The 27,771-nt window shown below is 38.4% G+C and overlaps 1 protein-coding gene across 1 annotated transcript in view; it reads right to left on the reverse strand.

Annotated features, from left to right (window-relative positions):
- Positions 1–27,771, reverse strand: part of ABCB1 (ATP binding cassette subfamily B member 1) — a 111,348-nt gene that overhangs the window by 70,248 nt on the left and 13,329 nt on the right. The window contains exons 4-7 of the mRNA XM_003782808.3: positions 23,996–24,164; positions 11,654–11,705; positions 9,132–9,323; positions 8,391–8,562 (exon numbers count right to left, since the gene is read on the reverse strand). Coding sequence (XP_003782856.1) covers positions 8,391–8,562; positions 9,132–9,323; positions 11,654–11,705; positions 23,996–24,164 — 585 coding nt within the window. The remainder of the gene's footprint in view (positions 1–8,390; positions 8,563–9,131; positions 9,324–11,653; positions 11,706–23,995; positions 24,165–27,771) is intronic.

Raw genomic sequence — 27,771 nt, forward strand, 5'->3', positions numbered from 1 at the left:
CAACCTCAAACTCTTGGGCTGAAGCGATTCTTTTGTCTCAGCCTCCAGAGTAGCTGGGACCTCAGGCGCCTGCCACAACATCCAGCTATTTTTGGTTGTAGTTGTCATTGTGTGGCAGTCCCAGGCCAGATTCAAAACTACTAGCTCTGGTGTATGTGGTTGATGCCTTAGCTGCTTGAGCTACAGGTGCCACCCCACTATAAGAATTTTGATAGAATTTTTATATTTTTATGTTATTTTTCATTTATCAGTGTAGATTTTGTTTTGAGATCAGTTTAAGTGCTGTTTTTAAAAAAAATTTCATTTTGAGGGCGGCGCCTGTGGCTGAAAAGGGTAGGGCGCCGGCCGCATATGCCAGAGGTGGTGGGTTCAAACCCAGCCCCGGCCAAAAAAAAAAAAAAAAAAATTTCATTTTGAGATAATTATAGATCCACATGCAGTTGTACAGATCAATACAGTGAGACCCATATGTCCCTCTGCCAGTGTACTCCAATGCTAACATTTTAGAAACTACAGAACAATATCCAAATCAGAGATTTAACATTGATATAATCCATCACTGCTATTTAAATGTACCAATTGTGTGTGCACTCATGTGTGTGTGTGTGTGTGTGTGTGATGTGTATCTAGCTCTAAGCAATGTTACTAGCTATGAAGATTCCTGTGACTGCCACAGTCATGATGCACAACAGTTCTGTCACAAGGATTTCTTGTGCTATAAAATCCTATTTATAATAAGTATTTATTTTTGGAAACCAGGTCTAGCTCTGTTGCTCAGGTTGCAGTGCAGAGATATGATCATAACGCACTATAATGTCAAACTCCTGGGCTCAAGTGATCCTCCTGCCTTGGCCTCCCAAATAGCCTCAGCCTCCTGAGTAGCTAGGACTATAGTACGGTGCATACCACCAATTTTTAAATTGGTTTTGTAGACATGAGAGTCTTTCATACAACATTTTATAACCACAGTCACCTCTGTCCCTGCCTCCTCTCCCCATCACCCTTGAGTCCTAGGAACTAGCAACCAACCACACATCCATTGTCATCTCTACAATTTTGTCATTTTGAGGATGTTACATAAATGGAATCGGGTGCTATATAACTCCCTTTGGAGATTTTTTTTTTTTTTCACACGCATAATTCTTTGGAGATTCATCCAGGTTGCTGCATGTATCAATGGTTCTTTCCTTTTTATGGTTGGGGAGTATTCCATGCATACCAGGTTTCTTCTGTTGAAGAAACTGTTAAGGTAACAACCCTTCAACCTTCTCCTTCAACTGTTGAAGGAGAGCTAGACTATTTCTAGTTTGGGGCTATTATGAATGAAACTGCCATAAACTTTTGTATACAGACTTTTATGTAAACATAATTTTCTTCTGTCTTAGATAAACACCCTGGAATGTAGTGATTGGAGGGTAGTTGTATGTTTAATTTTATAACAAACATCTAAACAGTTTTCCAGAGTGACTATACCACGGCAATCCCCCCAGCAATCCTTGAGCGCTCCCATTTGCCTGCATTCTTCTCAGCATTTGGTGTTTCATTACGTTTTATTTTAGCTCTTCTGATGAATGTGTGGTGACAGCTATTAATGTGGTTAGTTTACACTTCACTGATGGCCAGTGATGCTGAACAACCTCTCATGTGTTTACTTGCCATCTATCTACCTCATTCCTGAAATGTCTGCTTTTGTCTTCTTCCCATTCTCTAATTGGGTTTGCTTTTTCACCGCTCAGGTTTGAGACTTCTTTTATACACTGTAGATATTAGTTCTTTGTCAGATATGCAGTTTGCATAGGATCCTTTCCCAGTCTGTAGCTTGTCTTTTCATTCTCTTCACACGGGCTTTCACAGTGTAAAAGTTTTAAATTTTTATTAAGGATAATTTATTTTTTCTTTTAAGGAACATGTTCTTGATGGCAAGTCTAAGAACCCTTGCCAGGACTATCTATCTCAAAGATTTTCTATTCTTTTCCCTAAACCTTTTATAGGCTTATTTTACATTTAATTCTGTAATCCATTTTGAGTAAATACTTATATAAAGATGAAGTTTAGCTGTTGTTGTTGTTGTTCTTAACTCCAGCACTATTTGTTGAAAAGGTTTTCCTTCCTCCATTGAAGTATTTTTCATCTTTGTTAAAAATTAGCTAGGCTGGCTTGGTGCTGTAGCACAGCGGTTATGGCGCCAGCCATGTACACCAAGGCTGGCAGGTTCAAATCCTGCCTGGAGCACTAAACAACAATGACAACTACAACAAAACAAAAAAATAGCTGGGCATTGTGGCGGGTGCCCGTAGTCCCAGCTACTTGTGAGGCTGAGGCAAGAGAATTGGTTAAACCAAAGCATTTGAGGTTGCTGTGAGCTGTGACACCAGCTACTGAGGGCAACATAGTGAGAGTCTGTCTCAAAAAAAAAAAAAATTTTAGCTAGGCATATGTGCCTAGGTCTATTTCTGGGTTTTCTCTATTGTTTCATTCATCTATGTGTCAATCTCCCACCAGCACCAACATCTTTATTCCCATGGTTAAATGATGAGCTTTAATATCAGCTTCCCTTATTCCTCCCACTTTATTCTTCTTCGTCAAGATTGTTTCAGCTATTCTAGGACACATGTCCTTTCATATAAATGTTTAGAATAAGCTTTCCTGTCTATGTTTATAAAACAACCTCACTGGAATTCTTATCATCAGTTTCACATCTTTACTATGCAGTATCTTCTAATCCATAAACACAGTAAGTCTCCTTCCATTTCTTTAGTCTCCTTGGATTTCTCTTAGCAGCACTTAGTAATTTTCAGTGTAGAAATCCCACATATGTCTTGTTAAGTATATACAAAGTATTTAATTTTATTTGGAATGATTGCAAATGATACTGAGTTTAAAATTTTGGTCTCTGTATGTTCCTTGTCAGTGTGTAAAAATGCAATTGATTTGGTATGCTGTAACCTTTCTAAACTGGGGAGATTTTTTTATAGATCCCTTGAGATTTTCTACATGGAAAATCATGCTATTTATAAATAAAATTTTCTTCCTTCCTTTCCAATCTTTATGCCCTTTGTTTGTTTTTCTTGCCTTACTACAGTAGTTAGAAATTGTAGCGCTTTGGTGACAAAGAGTAGTAAGAGCAGACTTGTCTTATTCCTAATCTTGGAGGAAAACAGTCTCTCACCATTAAGCATGATATCAGACAATGGGTCTTTGCAGATGTCTTTACAAAGTTAAGGTAACAACCCTCTACACTTAACTTGCTAGGAGTTTTTAGTCAAAAGATGTTAGGTATTCTCAAATGCTGTTGCTGTTGTCAATCAGTATGATCATATAGGTTTCCTCCTTTAGTTGTTGGTGTGCTGAATTACACTGATCGATTTTCAAATCTTGAACCAGAATTTTAGAGCTAGAACAAACGATTCTTAGTATATGGCTACATTTGATTGACTGTGAATATATTATTGAGGAGTTTTATTCAAAATTCATGAAAGGTATAGGTTTTTAGTTTTCTTTTTTGGTATTGCCTTTGTCTGGCTTTGGTATCACAGCAATCCTGGCTTCATAAAATGAGTTGAGTAATGTTTCCTCTTTTTTTTCTCCCTACACATGATTATATAAAATCATGTCAATTCCTCTTCAAATGTTTAGTAGAATTTTCCCATGAAACCATCTAAGCCTGGAGAATTCTTTTTCAGGAACTTTAAAGTTACAAATTAAATCTCTTTAATAGGCATAAGGCTATTTGAGTTGTGTAGTTCATCTTCATTGAGTTTTGGTAATTTGTGGTTATCAAGGACAATCGTCACAATTGTCAAATTTATGAGCATAAAGTTGCTCATAGCACTCTCTTACATTTCCACTGTCTGCAGGATTAGTAGCGATATCTCATGCTTCATTCCTGACACTGGCTATTTTTGTCTTCTCTTTTTATTTTTGTCAGTCTCACTAGAGGTTTATCGATTTCATTTATTTATATATTTGTGAAGAACAATGTTTTCCAGTTCACTGACTTTCTTTACTGTTTTCTAGTTTCAATTTTCATTGGTTTCTGTACTTAGCTCTCTTATTTCCTTCTGATTTGGTCTTATTTTCTTTTTCTACTTACTTGAGATAGGAACTTAGGGTATTGATTTGATACCTTTTCTCATTCCTGATATAAACATTTAATGCTATAAATTTCTCTCTTAGCACTTCTTCATCTGCAGTCCAAATATTTTTGTATGTTGTCCTATGCATTTTAAAATTTTTTCTGTGAAAAAATTCCTGTGTGATTTATGGGTCATTTAAAGGTTTGTGGTTTAATTCCTACATTTAGAGATTGTTTTACCTTTCTGATTTTGTTTTCTAGTTTGATGTCACTTTTGTCAGAAAAAAAGTAGGTTATTGTTTCCATTCTTTTAAATCTGTTGAGATTTCATGGTCAAGGATATGATCTATCTTAGTGAGTGTTTCCTAGGCACTTAAAAATAAAAGATTAATGTGTATCTTGTTATTGAACAGAATGTTCTATAAATGCCAATTAGATCTTGTTGGTAGTCCGTGCTATTCAAATTTGTTATATCTTCATTGATTTTCTGTCTAGTTGTCTATCAGTTATCTGGGGAGTGGGCTTAATTGAGTCTCCAAATATAACTGTGTATTTTTCCATTTCTTCTTTCAATTCTGTTTTTATTTCATGTATTTTGAGGCTATGTTATTAGATGCATACATATTTAGGGTCACTATTCCTTCCCGGTGGGTTGGGCTTATTATCCTTATATAATGTTCCTCTTTTTCTCTAGCAATTTTCTTTGCTTTCAAGTTTATACTATCAAATATTTATATAGCCATTTCTTTTTAAAAAGTAGATATTTTTATGGTATCTTTTTCCATTATGTTACTTGTAATCAATTTGAAGTTCTTGTGCACAACATATAATTAGGTCATTTTTTAAAAATACTACATAATGTTTTTTCTTTTGATTGGGGTATTTAAACCATTTACATTTAAAGTAGTTAAGGATATATCAGCACTTAAATGCTTCCATCTTATTGTTTGTTTTCTACTTGCTTCCTCTGGTTTTCATTCCTCTGCTTCTCTTTTCTTGCTTTACTGTAGGTTACCTGATCAATGTTTAGGGTTCTATCTTTATTTATAGTAGTTTCGAATATATATTTTTGCAAGGGGTTCATAATGGTACCCCTGGTTATCTGGGTCTTGTAATATTCCTGTGTGACTTACAAGAGTCTACTGGTATCAATAGATTTATGAATCTCATGGAGAAAAGGAAAGTTTATTGTATATGACCATATTTCTGTTCTTTCTGTTGTTCCTTCCCTGATGCTCCAATATTTCTTTTATTATGTCTTTTCTGTTTGAAGAATTTCATTTAGCCAATTTTTAACAGTAAATATATCTGTGAAAAAAGGTTTTTAGTTTTGTTTGCTCTGAGACTAGTCTTACCTCCTGCCCTCTCCTAAAGAATAGTTTTGCTGGATATAGTATTCACACTTAGCAGTTGCTTGAGAGCTTCAAAAACATCATGGCACTTGTAACCTTAGTGGCTTTGAGAAATACGATGTTATTCAAATTGGCATTTCCCTATAGGAAATATGTTATTTTTCTGTGGCTGATTTCAATATTTTCTTGCCTTTAGTTTTCAATAGTTTAATTATGATGTACTTTGGTATGGATTTCTTTGGTTTTACCCCTTATGGAATTAGCTCTGCTTCTTGGACGTGAAGACTTTTCCTTTATTGAATATGGGAAATTTTCAGCCATTATTTCCTCACATACTCCCCTTCTGCCCTACTCTATTGTTCCCTTTCTTTAGGGGCTCTGATGATACAAATGTTGAACTTTTTGTTATTGTCCCACAAGTCCCTGAAGATCGTTTTATTTTCTGTTTCAGATTGGGTGAATTCTATTGTCCTATCTCCAGCTTCACTGGTTCTATCCCATCATTTCCAATTCCTTAGACTAAGCGCATCCAGCATGACTCTTACTTTCCCTGAATCTGTCTGTTCTTTAATTTCATTGTTATTTTTAATAACTTCTATTTTTCTGCTGGATATTTTCTACTTTTTGCATTGTTCCAAAAAACTTGTAATTGATTGGACAAGTATTTTTATGAAGGCTATTTTAAAACTCTAGTCTGTATTATTTCAGTGTTGGTGTCACTTAATTTTTTTCCTCATTCAAATTGTGATTTTCCTGATTCTTGGCATGACAGTTGACTTCCTTTCTATTATATCCTGAACATTCTATTATTTTTGGAGTTTTTAAGTCCTATCTAAATCTTTTATTTTTGCAGGCAGTCATACAGTTTATGTTTAGCATGCTATTCTTTGCCTACTTTTATGAGCTGTGGTTCCAGAGGCAGTTTAATATTGAGAGTTTCTATGGTATTATTTTGGTCACCTTGGTTTATCTGAAGAGGCTAGATTCCCATTGGCCCTTGCTTCTGCTACCTGAGGGGGTGAAAGTAGTTTCTTTTCTTTTTTTTTTTTTTGAGACAGAGCCTCAAGCTGTCCCCCTGGGTAGAGTGCCGTGGCATTACAGCTCACAGCAACCTCCAACTCCTGGGCTCAAGCGAGTCTCCTGCCTCCGCCTCCCAAGTAGCTGGGACCACAGGCGCCCGCCACAACGCCCGGCTATTTTTTGGTTGCAGCTGTCATTGTTGTTTGGCGGGTCCGGGCTGGGGATTCGAACTTGCCACCTTAGGTGTACGTGGCTGGCGCCTTAGCCGGTTGAGCTATAGGCGCTGAGCCGAAAGTAGTTTCTTAAGGTCAGACTTCTGTATATCTCTGGGCAAGGGAAGAGGGTGATGGCTTCCCCTACCAGTGTCTTCTAGCTGCTACAGTGTCTTTGGGCAAGGACAAAGCACCTTGGGCAAATAGTTACAAAGGGGCTCCCTGAGACAGGCTTCTTGCTGCGACAGGGTCCCTTCCTTTATACTTGCTTGCTTCTGTGTCTCTAAGTTGGGAAGAGATTCAGACTCTTAAGGAAAAAGAGGATTCCCAGACGGGGCCACATTTCATTTTTAAGATGACTGATAATCAGAGGATTTAAGAAATTAGTCTAAAATCAAATCAAAAGTTTATGGTAGAGTGGGGAATAAAATTTAGTTTTAGCAGCCAGCCAGCTTTTTACTAAGTATCTGAGGAAATCCATAATTAATTATTAAAAGATTAACTTATGGTCTGTTTTTCTATCTTAACTAGAGTGGATATCAGTACATTCAAAATAGTTTTTCAACAAATACTCATGCTAAGAACTTGCCACCTAACTCGCTAAATATTCTAGTATATAGAAAAATCAATTAATAGGAAGCTTTTGCCAAATATTTGTTAAAAGATAACCACCAGGAAATATCTTGTGTTATTCTGAGCAAAAAATTAATAGTCCTCAGAATTTCTATTTCTTTCTCTACAGAGTGAGATAATATCTATAGTCAGAAAAATAACACATATCCATGGATGCCTGACATAGTACACACTTAATAAATGGCAGTTATTGTTTACACTAACAAAACATCATCCATCTTATGGGGTAAAATATCTAGAACTTCATACTTACTGCCTGCCTTGTGTCCGGCTTCGCTTTGGTTGGCCTTTTATTACTTACATCCTTTTACTATATGAATCTGTAATGCCTTGTCGAAGATATGTTGAACTCAACAAAAATTATATACTGGGCCAATCTCCCCACAAACAAACCCTGTCTTACATCATAGAACTTTAAAATTAATGCCCACCTTTAAAGGGAAAATAAGTTTTGCAAGATTGTTGGAGGCATGTATGCAGAAGTAGAGAGAGCTATTTCTACCACTTTGCCTTCATGATGGGAGAAAAAAATGGTGACTAAGAACTTATGTGCATATGAGACCAGAAAGCACCTATATTCTTAAATTATTTTTATAAAAATGAATTTAAATATGTATAAATGTAGAACTATTAACAATGCTTACAAAACTATAAAATCAATTCATAAATTAAACAAAATCTACCAAACTAAAAACATTAAAAATTTTAAAATGTTAATTGAATGGGACATATGTGCTTTGATTCACTGAACTTGAATTTCTACTTACTGTGTCATGAGGGTATCATCTGCTACATAGCTCCTTAAAGTTCTATAAGTTTTTTTTCTTTAATGAAGGCAGAAATGTGATAGCCATGAGAGTTACTTCCTTTTTGCTCATCCCATCCCCCAAATAATCCACACTAGCCAAGAACATCATGGAGCCACAGCAGTCCTAATACTCAGAGAGGCAGGATATGTTCACCTGGCTGATTTTGAACAGAACATGTTACAGCAAGTAACAAATGCAGAATTAAGATCATCACGTGGTAAAAAGACCCTTCTATTTATAGTTCCATTTGAATCCAGAGTCAACATCTGGATTCACAGGCTTCACCTACCTTTGCCCAAAGAGCAGCTGACACTCCAAGAACAGGACTGATGGCCAAGATCACAAGAGTTAGCTTCCAACCGCGTATAAATCCTATTATAAAACCAGTGAAAAATGTTGCCATTGACTGAAAGAACATTCCAATTTTGTCACCAATTCCTTCATTAATTTTGGAGACATCACTAAAAGAATAGTGTTAGAAATAAGCATCAGGATTATAAACACAGAACTTTTCTCCTCGACCCTGTTTCGTTTTGCTCTGAGCGTGGGTTAGATTATATCTAGGGTCTCTTGTATATATGCTTATCTGTCAGGGTGTGACTTTCTATTAGGTTATTGGTTATTAACAACAACAGTCTATAAATTTCTAGTAGGATATTTGCTATTAACAACAAAAATCCATAGTCCACACACCCCCAGGAAATGGACATGGAGTACTCAAGAAGAATTCAACCTAGAAATTTCAAAACAACTATCTCCCCAGAAAGCATCTTGTTGTTGTTCTACTGTACATTCTCAGAGGATTTCTTCATTCCAGCAAAGACAAATCCCTCATTCAGTGCTAGTCATGCAGGTCCCCTCGTGCCTTGTCAGGGTACTGGGAACAAAAGGATGCATAAGACATGATCACTGCTCGGAGGAATTTAGTCTCATAATGACTTCTGAGTGACGCCCTAACGTTTCCTAATAGGGGATGACATCTATTTCATTAAGAATAAGAACCAAGTTGAACACTAAACTAGGTACTTACTCTGTGAGCCTGGTGTTAAGTTCCCCAACATCATGCACATCAAACCAGCCTATTTCCTGGCTCATTATAGAGTGGAAAAATTGTTTCCTAATTTTGTATATTTGTCTTCCAGCTGCCAGGCACCAAAATGAAACCTGGATGTAAGCGGCAACAAGCACGCCAGCACCAATTGCACTGTAGTAATAGGCATACCTGAAAAACAGCAAGAACACTGAGAACACACTTTTACAGATCCATGCGTCTTTCCCAAAGAGACTACATATTCTTATTTTTTCAGTTTTCTTCGTATTTTGCCATTCTCAGCAAGTAAGAAGGGGTTGTTACCAGCAGTATGGATGGTCATCATCCAAATATGTCTGAACCAATATCGTAGAATGGTTAAGAGTGGTTCCTGCTTTGGCTTAAATCCTAACTCCTAACTTCACTGCTGTGTATGCAATCTTAGGCAAGCTGCTTAACCTTTCCCAGCCTCAGTTTTCTAATTGGTAAAGGGGGTAAGACTAGTGATATAGTCATGTGTGAAATATACTTGGGCCTAGCACATAGTAAGCAGTCAGAGAATGCCAGTGACTGTAAAAAGCTGTGTGGTGTGTAGGGGGATCCCAGCATCAGGTAAGATCCTCCTTTGTGGTCCTGTGGCTTTCATTATATCAGCATCAGCTGATGAGCATGATGGGGTGTTCTTTGCACACTGGGGAATGGAAGGAAGTGACAAAATATTTAGAAAGTAGAACCAAGAGGTGAAAATGGTCCCTTGGCCTTTGGGTTATTAATCTGGCAGAGTTCATATGCCAAAAGACAAGTAGCATGTGCCCAACTGGCTCTCATGTGTTATTCTAAAGTGCTTAATGAATCAACTTCCTGTTTAAACTTTAACAGTAAGAAATGTTAAGCATTAGCTAAAACCAGACTCTTGATCAATCTAAAAATGCTGAATTAATGTCTTCTTGCTCTAAGACTTCACATTTTAAAAAAGCAAATAATTCTTGGGCTTCACTACACAATTTTTAGGTTGAAGGCAAATATTCTAAAATGAAATATGGTATTCCAATATTCCCACTTTTTAAAATTCACTACTTGCCATCTTCATATTAAAATGTATGTATGAAGCATGGAGAAGATATAAAGACGGCTATTGAGTAAACAGTCTTTCATGTCATTGTTCATAATTCAGGGGGGCCACCTATCAGGAACCTTGATAAACAAATCCTCCCCAACCCTCCACTTTGGAATTTACAATGTATTTATCATGAAAGATGTGATTTGAACCCTAAATTTTAGTTAATAGATAACTCGGTAGTTGTAATTTACAATGTATTTATCATGAAAGATGTAATTGTAAAATTAAATTTTATAAATAACTCAATGGTTAAGTTAATTATTACCCAGGTTTTATAGCACTTGATATAGCAAGAGATAGCTAAAAAGAAATTCCTTTTAACATACATAAAAGGAATTCATGCATTGAGAATCAATTTAAAGGAATTCAAGCATTGATTCATGCTCTGAGAATCAATTAACATATTTTAAATAATCAGTACATTTGTACTCAAAATATGGGGGGGCATAAGGTTCTTGTACAATTTAAAATAGTGTGAAATTTTAAATTGCACACAAAATTTATGGCCACCCTGTATTTAGATTTAGACACTTAATATGATGATTATAAGACATTCCATTTCATTTCCCCCAATAAAAATGTTATGTCTCTCCACAGGAATATTTGGGAGTATTCACTGCTCATCTTTCAAAATATGACCAAGTATCTCTATTTTCTTCAGATCTACCATTTTATTACAGGATAATGTAGAATCATTGTCTTCTAATTCACCAACACATACCTTTGGACATCTATCATAAGCTATTCTGGGGAATAAACTCCAAGATACGTAAATCATTAACAAAAAGCTTTCCCAAGGTGAGTTAAGGTTAGAATTACATTTATTCTGAGATATCTTATTTCATTGTTTTGAATCAAACATTAAGTTTAAAAAATTCCTGTTCGCTGATCATATTATCATATCATGACAAACTAGGAAGCAAACTAATAATTATAAGCCATTGAAAATAATGATTCTTACTTTAACTACTTTAAACTCCTTTAATTTCCCTATGCATGGCATGCAATACTTAATCAAAGCATACATATGTCTATTTTAGTCTTAACCTTAACTTCAGTACATCTTATGCAGCAAATTTATTTTCCTACAAAAACTCTACATTGTATCTTCCTGAAAAACTAACAATAGTATTGTTCTTAAAACTTCAAATTTCCTAAGAAAGGCTGTTTCCATAAAGGCTATGTTAACCAGTTTGATGAAAATGTTTCAAATTGTATATGAAAACACCACACTGTACCCCATGATTGGATTAATGTACACAGCTATCATTTAATAAAAATTAATTAATTAATATTAAAAAAAACTTCAAATTTCTATTTTGATAATGCAAAATTTTAAATATTGCTTCTATTTGATTGTTAAAAAAAAAGTTTAATGATAGTAAGGAAAGTGTCTATTTACGTGGTCATGTCTTCCTCCAGATTGATGAATATCTGTGTACCGTTGGCAAAACCTAGACCACCACAAAACAAATATATCACTTATGTCTCTTTGATCTCCATTAAAAATAAACATATAAAAATGAATCAAATTCATTTCACTTGATGATTTACACACATCAAAAAATCAAATGGACTCAGTCTTAATTATATGTAAGCATATGGCATCCATTCAAATGCTTCTCTGCTAGTTGGGTGCAACCACACACACACATTAAAATCAATGACATTTGCATGCAGGAAGAAACCCACATTTGGTAAGAAGTATTCTATCAGCAGAAATATTTGATGTCATTGAATTAAAATACTTTATGGACTATCACTCCAAGATGCCATAAGAGAGGAATCTCTTTTACCATTCTTGTCCTGATAAATATCAATGCATACTTAATAACCAAGTACAGGTTTAAAATATAACTTCACTTTTCCAGTTTTTATTTTCATTTTAAAATATTAAAGAATATTGTAATAAACACCAGTGAATTCGTTACCCAATATGAGTAAATGCTAACATTTTTGAAAAAAGTACCTTATAAAAGTCATTCATAACTTTACCCCCCCATCCCTCCCCCAAATACACACACCCATGCCAAAACCATTATTCCACATTTTGGTGTGTACATTTTTGAATTTTATTTTAGGTAAATACACATACACACTTATTGATAAGAAATGGAATAATAATTTACACTCAGTAGCCAATTTTCCATGTCAGTATATATCTCTCAATTTTTTCAAAGTTGCATCTGTTTAAAACATTTCCAATATTTTACTGTTACAAGGAATGCTGCATTGAACATAGTTGTACACACTTGTTATATATTAAAATATGGTAAATATTTTATAGGCTAAATTATCACAATCAAACGCTAGCTCATAGGGGAGGCACTTTTTAACTCCTGTCACTGCAAAAAGTTATGTTACAATATGAGAGGGCCTAGTTCAGGTGCATCTGATTTTGACAGGTGTAAGAAAGGGGAGAAAAAAGTATTTTTGGCAAAGTGAATAATGTGGACAAAAGTCCTCATGTTTGAAGAATGAGTAAGCCAGTTTGCATGGAGCACAAGTTGTGTTACTTGGATGGAAGGAAGTCAATACAGGGCTAGAAAGATAATCTGGGCCTGGCAGGTGTGGTGCATAAAAACAGATGAGCAGTCATTCAGTGGTTTTCAACAAAAAAAAGGGGCATAAATAGAGGTATGGTCTAGGAAGGTTTCAGCCACCAGCAAAGGATGAGATGAACTGGAATGGGGAGAGATTAAAGGACTTGAGCTAACATGAGTTATACAGGGAAAGAGAATCTAAATGAGAATAGAAAAGAAGGAAACTACTCCCAAGATTTATAGTGGAAGAAATTACAATACTTAGCAACTGACGGAAAATAAGTAGACGGAGGAAAAAATAAAAATGATCAAGACCTCAAGCCTAAGCATTTGAAGGCAGCTGGTGTCATGGTGGGAAATAATAAGTCAGCAAAAAAAACTGGTCTGGTCGGATGAGAGATTATTAGTTCAGTCTTGAGCGTTTCTATTTGGTAGAATAGAAACTGGCACATTCAGTTAAGATGCCCACTAAGTATTCAGAATGTGAATTTCCAGTTCCAGAAAGAATTGAAATTTAAAGATTCAGGAGTCATGAGCTAGAGCTAGAGGCTAAATTCAGGAGAGCAAGAAGGCGGCTTTCCTTACCTACAAAGACAGAATGACTGGTAAAAACAAAGCGGCAGGTCAAGCACAGAACCAGGAGAACCATGTTCACGGGGAAGACAGAAAGCAGAGCAGTAACAAAGCGACGCAGATACACAGCAAAAACCAGGAGAAATGGTTGCTGTGCCCCTTTATCTCATACAATAATAAGTTTCTCCAGAGAGAATTTCTATTTAAATCAGTTGTGAGATTTCTGCTCCCCATTTTCAAAAATAAAACAGGTTATTGCATAATCAGGTGAGGTTTATTTATTTTTACAAATCTATCCTGGGAAACCTCTCATTACAGATTTTATGTCTTCTCTATCTGGCTAGGACATATTTCTAAATAGTATAAATTGTCACTAGTATGTATCATTGCCAAATTGAGATCTATTTTCAAATCTAACTGAATATCTGTTTTCTGTTCATTGCTACTACCAGTTTCCTCAATTCTAGAGACAATGAACCAAGACAATTTAAACAAATGTTATTTGACAATGGTATCTTCTAAGTCTACACTTATTTTTATATAGTTCGAAAAATAGAAAATTACATTCATCATCAAAATTGGCTCTTTGACCTTTGAATGACTATACCATATTTATAGTTTCAGTCATTGGCAGGCAAGTCTAATACCAGGTTCATTTTATGTGTGCTTTAGGAGTGTCAAAGTACACCAGTCAGAATAAAAATTGGGCATTCAAGTTCCATGGACAGAGATCATCTCTGATAGCCCAAGTATGAAATAAAGACATCCTATTCTTTAGCTCTACTTCCACAACATTTCCTCAACTTTTATTAATTAAAAGCTCTCTGCCTGTAGATTTTCCCCTCTTCTAGGAGTTCCTCATAAAATTCTTATCTTGGAATATGTTTTCACAGAAAGAAATCTTTCAAGCAGGAACGGTCTTAGGGATCACACAGACTATCAAAGGGCTACTATGAAAACCAGCAGTTACAAAGAACAATATTTGAATATTAATCTAAAAATTGATATTGATCTCAGTGGGAAAAGCCAGAAACTCCATGGGCTATATAAAATCATCAGCTGAATTACCCATATAAGAGAACGAAACATCTAAGTGTAGCATTTATTTTAATAAAACATTAATAGTTATTTAGAGTCTTGAGTACTTCCTCCTCTTCTGGCTTCCAGAACCTCATTCTCCTGGTCCTCCCACCACTCTGACCCCTCTGCCATCATCTGGTGTACTGTCTCCCACTCTCTCCTCCCCACATGCAAGTGTTTCCCAGAATTCCATGATGCTCCCAAGGTGACCCCAGCCGCTTGCACAGCTTCTGTGACTCCCAATCCATATGTGGCGGTATTCCAATCCTCTCAGCCCTCACGGTTAATGCTGTGATTTGGGTCCTCCTCATCTCTTACCTCTTCTCTAACAAGAGCCTCCTAAATGGTCTTTCTACTTGAATCAGGTCTTCATGGTGCTGTCAGATTTTATCTTTGGAAACCAAAATATCATACTTTTGCTTCTGTTAACAACCTTCAATGACCCCACTGCCTCAGGTTCATGACCCGTAACGTGTCACATTATCCCTTTGCAATCTTGCCACAATATATATGTGAGAGGACAATATTTTAGAAATGTCAACTGATGATTTCCTAGCTATTTTCTTATCCCCATGCCTTTCTCCTCATTCCAGTAGCCAGAGCACTGTGCAGTCACCGTCCTGACACAGGGCTGCCACCACATGAGAGAAAACAGTGTGTAAGTTTCTTCTTGGCTTTTCTTGAAGTTTGAAGAGGAAACTGAGCCTGAAAAAATATTTTGCTTGAATTTCATAAGACTATTCTCCACCTTTTAGACTAAAAAATATTTTCTGCATGCTGGAAAGAAGATGAGAATGATAGCACAGGCACTGGGAGGACCCGGGTGAGAGCAGCCCTGTCTCCCGCCACCCATGCAGACCCCGGAGTGAGACCCAGAGAAAGAATGTGATGTAGTGAGTTGAAGGGACGGCTTCAGGACAGGCTCCCAGGGTCTCTTTGGACCTAGAGAGACACAGAAGGAACAGAATGACACCAGTGATTCCAAGAGAAAGGAACGAAAGTCTGATGGAATCCCTGTGTAGAAAATGATCTGAAAATCACTTGGTGGTTACTCTTGGAATTGTGTTGGCTTCCCACACCCGGCTGGGGAAAGGTGAGGAATACCCTAAAATAACTTAAACTGCATTTCTGCCACATTAGCTGAAGAGACACTCAAAATGGAAATTATGCTAAACGAAAATTACATTTTTTGCACACTTGAATTCTGGAATAATCTTTACTTTTACTACACACTTTTCTAGCCTCAGTTCACCCCAGTCCCCCATCCCTATCCTCACCAGCTCTTCCCACGTCCATATACCCTGGCCATAAGCACAGTGGGGTGTTTGTTCTCCCCTAAATATCCTATTCACTTTCTTCCTCCCAGACTCTGCTTTCTCTATCTAGGAAGGTATGACCTTCCCTTAAATTTTTCCCCTGGAAAATACTCCTCCACAAATGAGTTACAATATTACCCCTTCTCATGTGGCTTGCCTCTAGCAGAGCGACATTCTTTGTCATTGAATTTCATAATAACTGGCACATGAATCAATTTGTTAAGTCTGCTAAAAGTGTGACTGTTTACATCTATCTTCTGCCACTCCCACTGGCGTGTGTGCATAGAAACTGGACTATGTCTTGTTTGTCTTTATAGCGTCAGTGCCCAACCCATCGTATAGGGCACTGCTGTCACCTAGCCTGTCCAAAGATTTATAGGTGGTTCTGCAGAGCCACTACCCATGTCAGACCATTACTCAAAATAGTTCATTCAATCCTTCTTTATTTTGTATATAACTATCTCACGTATTGTAAGAGATAAGAGTAACTCTGATGACATTATAACAGATAGAGCAGACAATTCTACCTGGTTAGGAAGGCCTTTTCTAAATCCCAGCAAGACTTCAAAGGAATCTGCATCTGAACTGTGCCCAAAGCCTGACTAAAGACTCTGTACATTTAAGGATCACATCACATTACATTTTTAGTGGACTCAAATACTTCAGTATGTTTTCTAACTTTAACTACGGAGCACTTAAGAACAGTACGAATAAAAAGTATGTGACATGGATACAGTGGTGATTTCCTGACTGGTAAACTGACATTATATTATAAAGGTGGTTTTAAACCACCTTCCACAGAGATTTCGCACCAGACACTGCTCTAGACACTGAAGCGGCTGCCTTCTCTAAGTTCGTTGGATTTCTGTTCAAGCAGGAAATCCTTTCTCTTTCAGGCCACAAACTTTGGTGACAGGGAAATAACACTGCTATTCCCAGGAACTTCTTTTTTCCCCTTACACCTTTCTCCCCATTCAGGAAACCGTAATAAACAAGTAAACCAATAAATTAACAAGATCATTTTAGGTTAATAACTCTTAACGAGCAAATAAACTTGTGATGTTAAAGTGACTTTGGGATGGTAGGGGACAAAAGGCCTTTCAGAGGGAGAACCGAATGATAAGCAGCAGCAGTCTCGGAGAGATGGGGCAGAGTCTGCACCACCCTTGGCCAGGGAGGAGATCAGACTGTTCCAGGAGCAGGAAGGCAGGCGGTGTGGGTGGACAGTAGCCAGCAGGTAACAAGCAATGAGAGTGACAGGGCAGGTGGGGGCCAGGTCACACAGGCCTGCATAAGGAATCTGTGTTCCTTCCATGCCACAGGAAACCAATGGGAGAGAGGTGACCTGACTAATGTTTCTAAAAGCTCACTCTGACGGTGTGTGGATAAGTGGACATAAGTGACCAAGAGGAGAAGAGTTAGGAAGTTAGAGCTGTACAGGCAAGACATGAGGATGGCTCTGCACACAGAGCCAGGGATGTAGGTGGTCAGACTCTATACAGTGACCGTGACACTGCTGCCAGGTGGCTGGAAGCAAACCACCAGCACAGACCTGCCCCCACTACTTTCAACCTGAGCCCTCTCCCTTTGGGGTGTTTTACCTGGTCGGCATTCATGAGAAGTGTTATTTACAATGGGGGAAGGTTCTCTAACTAAAGAAAAGTTAGTAATCCACTGGTTCTAACCATTCACAAGGCGCCTGCTAGCTCAGGAACACTATGATTCCAATTTTCTCAGTCTTGTTGTGCAAGAAGTGCCATCAACCACAAGCAAGAGGAACGTGGGCCTTTTGCCTAGATAATCAATCCCTCTGGCCTTTGCCCACGCTAGAGCCTGCTACTTGGTGCAGTTGGGCTTATTGCAGGTAGCAGAGGTGACTGGAGAAGCTACCTATGGGTGCTGTTTTCACACCTCTATCCTGACAAGCTGTGCCTTTTGCCCGACCTCCCTGACATCCCGACACACCTACAGGACATCTAATGGGGAAAAAGACCAAGTGAAAATTGCTGGCCTGTGCTTCCATTTTAGGCAAAGTTTAAAAACCACTGGTAGGATGAAAAAAAATATCCATCAAGATATTTCATTGTGACTACATTGCTGCAGCTTCTGGGCGTGGTTTCTACTGTACATTTCTAAGATTATGACTTTGGGCTTGAACATGTCTAGGCTGCTTTTCACTTACAAGATTCTATGATTCGATCTCATTTACATATTGCATTTCTCCAGCACCCAGAATGGATCAGGTACTGTGTTTTCTGTGGGTGGTTTGATTGATTGATTGATTTACTATTTTTGTAATATATTATAGAGATTACATTGTAACTCGTCTTTTTGGCTTGAAAAATAATTAACCAAAAAAATTCCTACTATACTGTACCATATATTATAAAAAACACTAGTCATATTTAAGTTTAAGCCAACCTTAAAAAATAAGCTGCCAAAACTAATCAATATATTTTGAAATATCTTATCATCACTTGGTATTCAATTTCCCCAAAGTTGTTCTCTATGGTTTTTCCAATGCAATGGTTAAAAGCAGAGAAAAGCCTCGAGCATATAAAACAGATCTATCATAAACATTGTTACTAAGTATTTAGAATTTCTATAATGGCTAATATTCTAGTTTGGGCAAACCATAATGCTGGACTTAAGGAAACAGACAACAATGTTTTGTAGGCTTACAACACCAAAGTCTTAAAACACAAGTAGTCTTTTTATGCTGAGATTCAATGTCATTTCTTCGACTGCCTTCATGGCATTTATATGTGTTCCAAACCTTTCACCCTCAATACCACACATATAAAACCACAATCACCTTTATCTAGGCCCATTTCCAGATAGTTCTTACTCTCACAAGGAAGGAGAGATTTCATTCCATGCCAGAGATCGAGAGGGCAGGGGAAAAAAAGACAATTCACAAAATACTATAGACATTCATCAGTGGTTAATCTTTCTTTACAAAAATTATATGACAGAACTAGAGAGTTCCCTAGCTCCCAGTCATCAGAGATTTTAAGGCAAAGTCTGCACAGATACTAACAAGCTAGACAGAGATGGGAAAAGAATGTCAGGATGTCAGGTTCACAATAAAACAGCAGGACAAAAGCTGACATCTGATAATTAAGGCCAGGCATTAGGGGAAGGGAAAACTTACGAGGGGTCTGTCGAGGCAGCAAAGAAGGATCTTCTCACTCAAAAAGTTTTAAAGCTGTCTAGTTAGAGCCCATGGGTAGTGTAAAATCCCTCAAGCTGTCCACAGACCTGGGAAAAGTCACTTTAAGCAAGAAATACATCATCCAGCAGGGAGGCTCTGGTATCTAGTCCACCCAAGGAAAGGTAATGAGGTTCCATCAGGGAAAGAGCAAGAACAAGAATGGTCTGGGAATATCCAGGACTCCGGGAATTCATTGGGCTGATTCCCCTTCCATAAGCATCAGGGAGCATGTCTGCCCTCATCTCTGACACCAGCACCACAACATTTGATGCTACCCGCCCCCAACCAGGAAGGCTTAGAGCATCTGGAAATCTGAATCTGCAGACAAGCAGGTTAGGAATCATGTATTAAGTGTCCTAGAGTAAAAATTGCAGTAGAGATAGCATGCTGCCTTTGGAAAGGCACAGAAGGATATATAGAAGGTGGGTGCAAGGAGGAGTGCTAAGGAGGAAGGTTATTAACTTTTATTCAATCCCTATTTTAAAATACATTGTAAGTTCACTTGTTACACAGAACATGTTTACACTACATGTTACATGAGACACTACACAGATGCTGACCAAACTTAGTTATCATCTCTTGGAAGCCTTGCCTAATCCCCATATATGGAGTCAGGAACCCTTCTTCTCCCTTCCCAGGGCATTTTGTGTATCTCTGTATCACAGTACTGATCATACTCAACTGCATTTGCTGATTCACTTGTCCATCCCTTCCACAATCTTAAGCATCCTGAGAGTTGGGAGTGAAAATAGCGTATACAATAGCTGGCCCATTAAATACTTAGTACAAACTCATTGATGGATTGACTGAAAATAATAACCCCTCACTCAATACCCCACCTCCAAGATGAGTAACCTTTTTCTATAAACAGCCAGGTAGTAAACATCTTAGTCTTTGCACACCATACCGTCTGTGTTATGACTATTCTTTGTGCCAAGGTGGCATAAAAGCAGCCACAGACAGTATGTAAATGATCGGGTATGGCTGTGTTTCACTAAAACCTTATTTGCACATACTGAAGTCTAAACATCATATAATTTTCACATGTCACAAAATATATTCTTCTTTTGATTTCTTTTTTTCAAATGATTTAAAAATGTAAAAACCAGCTTGGTGCCTGTAGCTCAGCGGCTAGGGCACCAGCCACATACACTGGAGCTGGTGGGTTCAAATCCAGCCCGAGCCTGCTACAAAATAATGACAACTACAACCAAAAAGTAGCCAGGCTTTGTAGTGGGCACCTGTAGTCCCAGCTACTTGGGAGGCTGAGGCAACAGAATAGCTTAAGCCCAAGAGTTGGAGGTTGCTGTGAGCTGTGACATCATGGCACTCTAACCTGGGGTGACATAGTGAGACTCTGTCTCAAAAAAAAAAAATGTAAAAACCATTCTTAGTTCACAGGCTATGCAAAAAGAGGCAGCAGGCCAAATCAGGCCTGTAACACATAATTTGTGGACATCGGCCTTCCCTGAAAGGCAGGGATGGTGATCTGGTTACTAAGGAAAAGCTGTTCAAAGAAAGGGCTGATTGTTCACATCTGTAATCAGTATTGACTATGTGTCAAGCTTTCAACAACTGTAAAAGTTGAGGTAGCATCATAGAGTTATAAAGCCAAAATTATACAAGGAACCACATATCATTGCTAGCTGTGAGGAACATGGGAGTCTGAGTCTCCTTTTGATAATAACTAGTATTTGTTGCCAGGTGTGCTGGCTCACACCCATAATCCTAGCACTCTGGGAAGCCGAGGCAAGCAGATTGGTTGAGCTCAGGAGTTAGCTCAGAAGTCCTAGACCAGCCTGAGTAAGACTGAGACCCCGTCTCTACTATAAATAGAAATAACTACCCAGGCATCATGGAGGGTGCCTGTAGTCCCAGCTACTCAGGAGGCTGAGGCAAGAGGATCGCTTGGACCCAGAAGTTGCTGTGAGCTATGACGATGTCACAGCACCATGACACCATGACACTCTACTCAGGGCAACAGAGTGAGACTTGGTCTCAAATAATAATAATAATGATAATAACTAGTGTTTGGTGAGTACTTTATGACTAGGATATGTTTGGTGAAAATTAAGTGAATAAATCCTTTTAATTTTCATAATCATGCTATGAAGTTGGTTCTATTGTAATCCAAGTTTTTTTTTTTTTTTAGCAAGTATGAAGAAATTTCCCAAACCTCAAAACTAAAAATTGGTAAGGGTAGGGCTTTAGAGTCAGGCAGTCCAACTTCAAAGCTTGCTCTAAACACACTAAATATACCACCTCTTACGAGGGTGACAGAGGCAAACTTCAGAACACTTCTCTAAGTTTCCCCAGGACTGGAGTGAGCTGAATGGGAATGACTGGCAGTGAGTGGGAACCACAGCTTCAGCAGAAGCCATATGCTCCAGACATGTATGAAGATGGGAGTCTAAGTTACCAGCTGACAAGTGTGGTGACAGAACCACTGCCTGGCTGAGGAGAGACTCTACCCTGCAGGCACATGGGCCTGTCCAGGAGGGAGCCAGTCTTCACAGTTAGACCATCATCTGTTGGGGAACTCATACGTAGTATTAGGTAACTGATCAGTTTACTGATAGCCCATTTGGGCTACTATAACAAAATGCCATAAAATAGGGAGTTTATAACCACCAGAAATTTATTTCTCACAGTTTAGAGACTGGGAAGTCCAAGCTCAAGACAGATTTGGCACCTAGTGAGGGCTCACTTCATGGCTCATACATAGATGGTGTCTTCTAGCTCTGTCTTCACATGGTGAAAGGGACCAGGCACTCTCTGGGGTCTCTTTTACAAGGGCACTAACCACATTTTTTGAGGGCCCCGTTCTCATGACCTCATCATCTCCCAAAGCCACCTCTGAACACTGTGGGTTAGGATTTCAGCATACTAATTTTGGAAGAACACAAACATTTAGTCCATAGCACTATCTCATAAGTCTACAGGTGGTGCAGGTAACACTGGTAATGATTAGTACTTCTACTTAAAGAGATTACTTTTTTCCCTATAAGAGTAAGAGCCAATGAATGTCTGGGTGATGGTGTTGTAATGTATACGAATGTTAATGCAGTTTTTCAAAAGAGACCAGTGGATATAGCACAAGCTTAGTTTCTTGTGGCCCATCAGAGTTCAGCTCTGTTAACTTCAGGCAGTCATTTGATGGTCTGCTCTTCCCAGACTCTGCCAAGCATCAACAGCTGTTTTCATAACCTATAATTTCCTTATTGATACATACATGACATCAGCAGCTGCCCCTTCAGGTAGCGCATGCAGAAGCACAGAAGGATTAGCACAACAGCTCTTACACAGTTAGAGAAATGTCTATGCCTGGACTTCATAAAAAAGTGGGTAGGACCTGAATGGGCATAGATTTACACAGTGGACCTGCTGAGCTAACAGAGAGTGCTGAAAGATTTGATTCTTCTGCTATGAAGTGGTTGAGAGAGATGACTCCACAGAATAGTGCCAAATATAGCATGTCTAGGAACCAATGGATTCAGAGAGCATTGAAGACTTCTTTTTGGTGGATGACATAAAAGAAAAGTGCCAATTCAAAGGTGCTATATCATCTTTTTGCAAGTCTCTTTGAATGCCGTTAAGGGATATAATAATTGTCCTGGAATTTTACCTAACTCAAACATAACATAGATTTTTCTAGCCCCACTATTCGCCTGCATTCACATAATGAAGTAGTCCTATCTTTGCACAAGCAATGTACTTTTTAGGAGGATCACAAAGAAGTGGCTCCCAGGACCTACAGCAAGTATGAAAAGATGCGTATATGCCCCCAAATTGGTATGAATATATTTATGTGCATGTTTCTGGGAAAGGATTCAGAACATCCAACAGAGACTTGAAAGTCTGAAAGTTAAAGGGTCCTTGTAAGTTAAGTTGTATTGTTACATTTTCAAGTGTATTCTCAGACAGGCATTCTCAGGATTTTAGCACACTGGGTTGTTTTTGAGGAATTTAGTGTAAATAAAATCTATACTTGACCAGAGGTGACCTAAGAAGCTCCAAGATATCAATCTGCTCCTCTCCAATTAAGAGAGACAGAGACAGAGAAAGGCACACCCAAATTATTTCAATAGCTCATTCATTCTCCCCCTCTCCTGGAGGGCTGTGTTACACTCCTTTCCTTATCGGCCATACATCTTGCTTCCTCCTTTGCTAAGAAAACTGAAGTGATCAGAAAAAAAAACTTACACAGATTCTCTCCTCCTTATCTACCCACCATGGGCACTGACACTCAAACACACTTTCTTTTACCTATTATTTTAAGCAAATTATCCCTGCTTTTATCTAAAGCAAAACTTTTCTTCTAAGCATTGAATACCATCCTTTCTCATGGATATTACTCCAGAAAATGTTTTCTCTCTTTCAAATATCATTTTCTCCTCTCTTTGGGGTCATTTCCATTAACACACAAATAAGCTATTATTTCTCCTATCCCAAAATACACCCAACACACTTACTCTCTGACTCACTCACATATAACTTCTCTCAGCTCCATTTCTCCATTCTTGCATCTGTTTCCAGAGAGCCTAATGCATGATAAAGTACAAAACTAAATTTCTGGAATTTACTGCCCAAACCTACTCTCCTTCCATCTTTCTTGTCTCTATTAATAGTAACTGCACCATTGCAGTTTCTCAAGTTAAAAACTTTAGGGTTACCTAGACTCTCACCTTACAACCATATCCAGCCTGTCAGGGAATCTCATAACAGATTTCCACTTATCATTCAAGGTCCTGATGAGGTTCCTCTACTTCTCCCTAAAACTTTCAAGAATCTTTCTGACTTCATAGAACTCTCTTTTTCTGTATATCTCCTCCACTGCTTCCACTGCACATTCTAATGCTTGTAAAGATTATCATCTAAACTCATTAGAGACATGAACTATAGTTCAGACCCTCACCTTCCACAACCCCAAACACACAGTGTGTGCAAGGGAACACTGCTTTAAATGACTGGTTTTCCTGCAAGTTTCCCATAAAATTGGTGCTGCAAATAATACTTACTTTCATTCGTTGAGTTTGGCGGAGTAAAACTTAGGTTGCCTGCTTTTGAAAAGCTGTCCGTCATGTCTCCAAACACCAGCATCATGAGGGGGAGTCCAGCGCCATGGATGATGGCAGCCAAAGTTCCCACCACCATATATAACTTGTCCAGCCAATTTGAATAGCGAAACTAAAAAAGGAGAAAAAAGAAAAGCACAAGAACAATTAATACAGCTTCATGGGTGGTTTGCTGTACTTTCAAAATATACCCCAAATCTAAACATTTTTTCAAACTACAGCTGCTACTACCCTAATCCAAGCCACCCTCTACCTTTAGTAACCTATTGTAATCAACTAATTTGATTCTTCTATTGATTTTGTCCTAATTTTTCACATTGAACTTAATCTGTCTTCTCTTCTTACATGAAATCTGTTAAGAAGTATGGGACATTCTGGAAACTATAAAAGTCTTTTAACACTGAGGTAGAAAACCAGGAAACCCAACTCGTTAAAAAGTTGCAAGACCCAAACCAAGGTCTCCAACAAAAACAGGAAAACAAGATGCAGTGAAGAAACTAGTTAAGGCCAGTAAGAGCCAAGAGGATAACTTAAAGACCTCTGTGCTCCCTGCCCTCAAAGCTCAGTATATTCTGCCTATGATGTATTCACAAGCTAAAGAAACTTCCACCAGTGCCATGACAGTTTACAATCACCATGACAACCTCTAGAAGTTACCTAATATGGTATGAAAGAAGGAGGAACCCCCATTCCTAGAAATCTCTATCCTTTCTTCTGAGAACTCATGATAATCTACTTGTCATTTAGCATATAATCAACAGATAGCTGTAAATAGAGTTTGCCAGCAATGGACAGGTGCAACTTGGTGTGTGGGGTAGCCTGCTTGCTGCTTCTGAGTTGAATTAAGTTTGCTTTCATTTCCAGTTTAAGGCTTGTACTTGAATTCGTCCCTGCATGAAGCCAAGAACCTTCTTGGCTTTTAGGTACAATCCCAGTTTTGGGGTCCACATTCTGGGCTCTAATTACTATTTCTTGCTCTAGTATCTAAGACTGAGAGCCACTTTTCATCTCTTGGGAAAAAACCTGAATGCCAAAAGCCCTTCTGAGAAAACATTTTATTGCTTTAAGGAAGTGACTTGAGTTAAAGAACTGCTGAACAATGGAATTAGCATAAATGTAAAATGATTTTAATATCATTAGAACTTGATAATGAGCAGGAAGAGGAAAGGAATGAGTTACATGCATGTTTCCCAAGGAACATTTTTCCGGAGAAGATAGAATATGGCCATAATGAATGACAAGCACGGGCTAACATAATCTATTTAATTTTAGGCAAGTTATAGGAAGGGAAAAAAAAGGCTTCTCTGCATCCAAAAAGCGATGGGGAGAGGACAAAGTAAAGAGGAATGGGGCTGGGTGCAGTAGCACATACCTATAATCCTAGCACTCTAGGAAACCAAGGCATTGCTTGAGCTCACGAGTCCAAGATCTGCCTGAGCAAGAGTGAGACCCTGTCTCTCCTAAAAATAGGAAAATTAGCACATCATGGTGTGACTGTAATCCCAGCTACTCAAGGGGCTGAAGCAGAAGGATCTCTTGAGCCCAGAAGTTTGAGGCTGCAGTAAGCTATGATGACCCCACTGCACTCTAGCCAGGGGGACACAGTGAGACTCTGCGTCAAAAAGAGAGGGAGAAATGGGAAGTAATTAATACTTTCCCCATACAACTCAAGGGAGGGACTACTAAGGATCAAAAGAAAACAAATGAAAAAAAAATAAAAACACAAACAGGATAAAGCAGCTGTGGGAGGCTATGACAAACTCCAAGGCAGGTTGTTATCACATGGATGCCACATGTATTAAATAGCTGTCGGCAACATATTTGTATTGCAGGGAGGAAACTGGGTACAAAGTCACAGACCGGTGATAAGAAACAAAGACCATGGACCCGGCAACATAAAGGACATAGTAGCAGAAAGCAAGATTTTAGAGCTCATATATACTTCACAAGAAGACGGAAACCAACCCTGAAGTCATCTAACATGGCTATTACAGGAGTAATAGGCAGGAATGAATACTAAGTTGGAAAGTGGAGACATAAAGAGCAGAATAGTTGGTAATAGTGAGTGGCAGTTCATACAGCAGGAGAGAAAAAGCAAAGTCAAATTATAAAATGATCAGTGAAAGTTAAAGTTTGGTGTAAAAAGAATATTGAATAAATTATTATTTGAATTTAAACTTTTTGTAGCTCTTAAGATGGTAATCAAGGGAGCTGAAGTTTGGGTTGATGACACAACTTCCCATAACCTAAAACCATCATTCTTTTTACAGATTAAAACCTTAACAAGAGAATGATGCACTGGCATAATTTTTTCGGGTTCATTGGCACACGGGTTAAATTTTGCCACCATGTACTTTATAAGTATTTACTTATTTCCTTAAAAAACACAGAGGAAGAGATGGGCAGAAGCTACTTATCTTCTCTTAAAGACTCCATTAAAGCAGACAAAATATCAAATTCTCCAGCACAGGAAGAGAAGATAGTTGATGCACAAAGATTTCTCTCATCACCACCACTGGGTATTTTGCCTCCAGAACTATCATTGGGATAATGAAACAAGCAGGCCATCAATGTAAATGTAAAGGCCTACTCAATGGCAGATAAAAGTCAGAGATAAATGTCAGAGACATAACCCTTACTATCAGAGAGTTTAAAGAGGAGGAGGGCAAAGAAGAAGTTCATGCAGGGTGGCACCTGTGGCTTGGTGAGTAGGGTGCCAGCCCCATATACTGAGAGTGGTGGGTTCAAACCCGGCCTCCACCAAACTGCAACAAAAACATAGCCAGGTATTGTGGCAGGAGCCTGTAGTCCCAGCTACTTAGGAGGCTGAGGCAAGAGGATTGCCTAAGCCCAAGAGCTGGAGGTTGCTATGCGCTGTGTGACACCACAGCACTCTACCAAGGGCAACAAAGTGAGATTCTGTTGCTACAAAAAAATTAAAAAAAAAAAAAAGAAAAGAGAAAGTTCATGCAATAGACACTCTACATGCTTTGATAGCCTGGTGTACAGAATAGACACAAAATTGAGCCAACGATCATTCCCTTCTTTGGGGAAAAGTTTCATAGAGGAGGTGATGTTACCTTTCACTTCCAGCTTTGAAAAGTGAGTAACTGTTTAGAAGAAGGAAGGCATTCCAGCCAGGACGAAGAGTAAGCAGAGACAGGAAAGACCACGATATGCTTAGAAAAGACTGGGATCTCTCAAGTTTGGAGTGTGAAGTGTGGAAGTAGCAAGAAAAAGTAGACTGACTCCCAGGCACTCTTTACTGAGCTGGGAAAACTGGAAGAGGCAAGGGTTGGTGTGGAAGGAGGGCAGAGAAATCTCATTTAGTCCTATTTGAATACCCGTCCTGGAACTGAAATCTGGGAAGTACATAGAAAGAATTCAGACTTTGGGACACAGTGTTGTGACTCCAGGATGTGCAGCAGAAGTCATAGGAGTGGATGAGATCAAATCATCCAGGAAGAAATAGAAATGGCATGTCAACTTTTTTTTCCCTTAAGAGATGAGCTCTCACTACACTGTCCAGGCTGGAGTGCAGAGGCTATTCACAGGCACAATCATGGTACTCTATGGCCCCCAACTCCTGGGCTCCAGCAATGCTCCCACCTCAGTTTCCTGAGTAGCTGCCTGGCTTTTGACTGTCCTTTTGACGATCTTGAGGTGAAAAGAAGCGAAAGGATCGTTACTAGAGTAGAAAACAATGTCAAGGGAGGACT

Source organism: Otolemur garnettii, unplaced genomic scaffold (assembly GCF_000181295.1).
Source record: "Otolemur garnettii isolate 467f Iridium unplaced genomic scaffold, OtoGar3 scaffold00005, whole genome shotgun sequence".
NCBI lineage: Eukaryota > Metazoa > Chordata > Mammalia > Primates > Galagidae > Otolemur > Otolemur garnettii.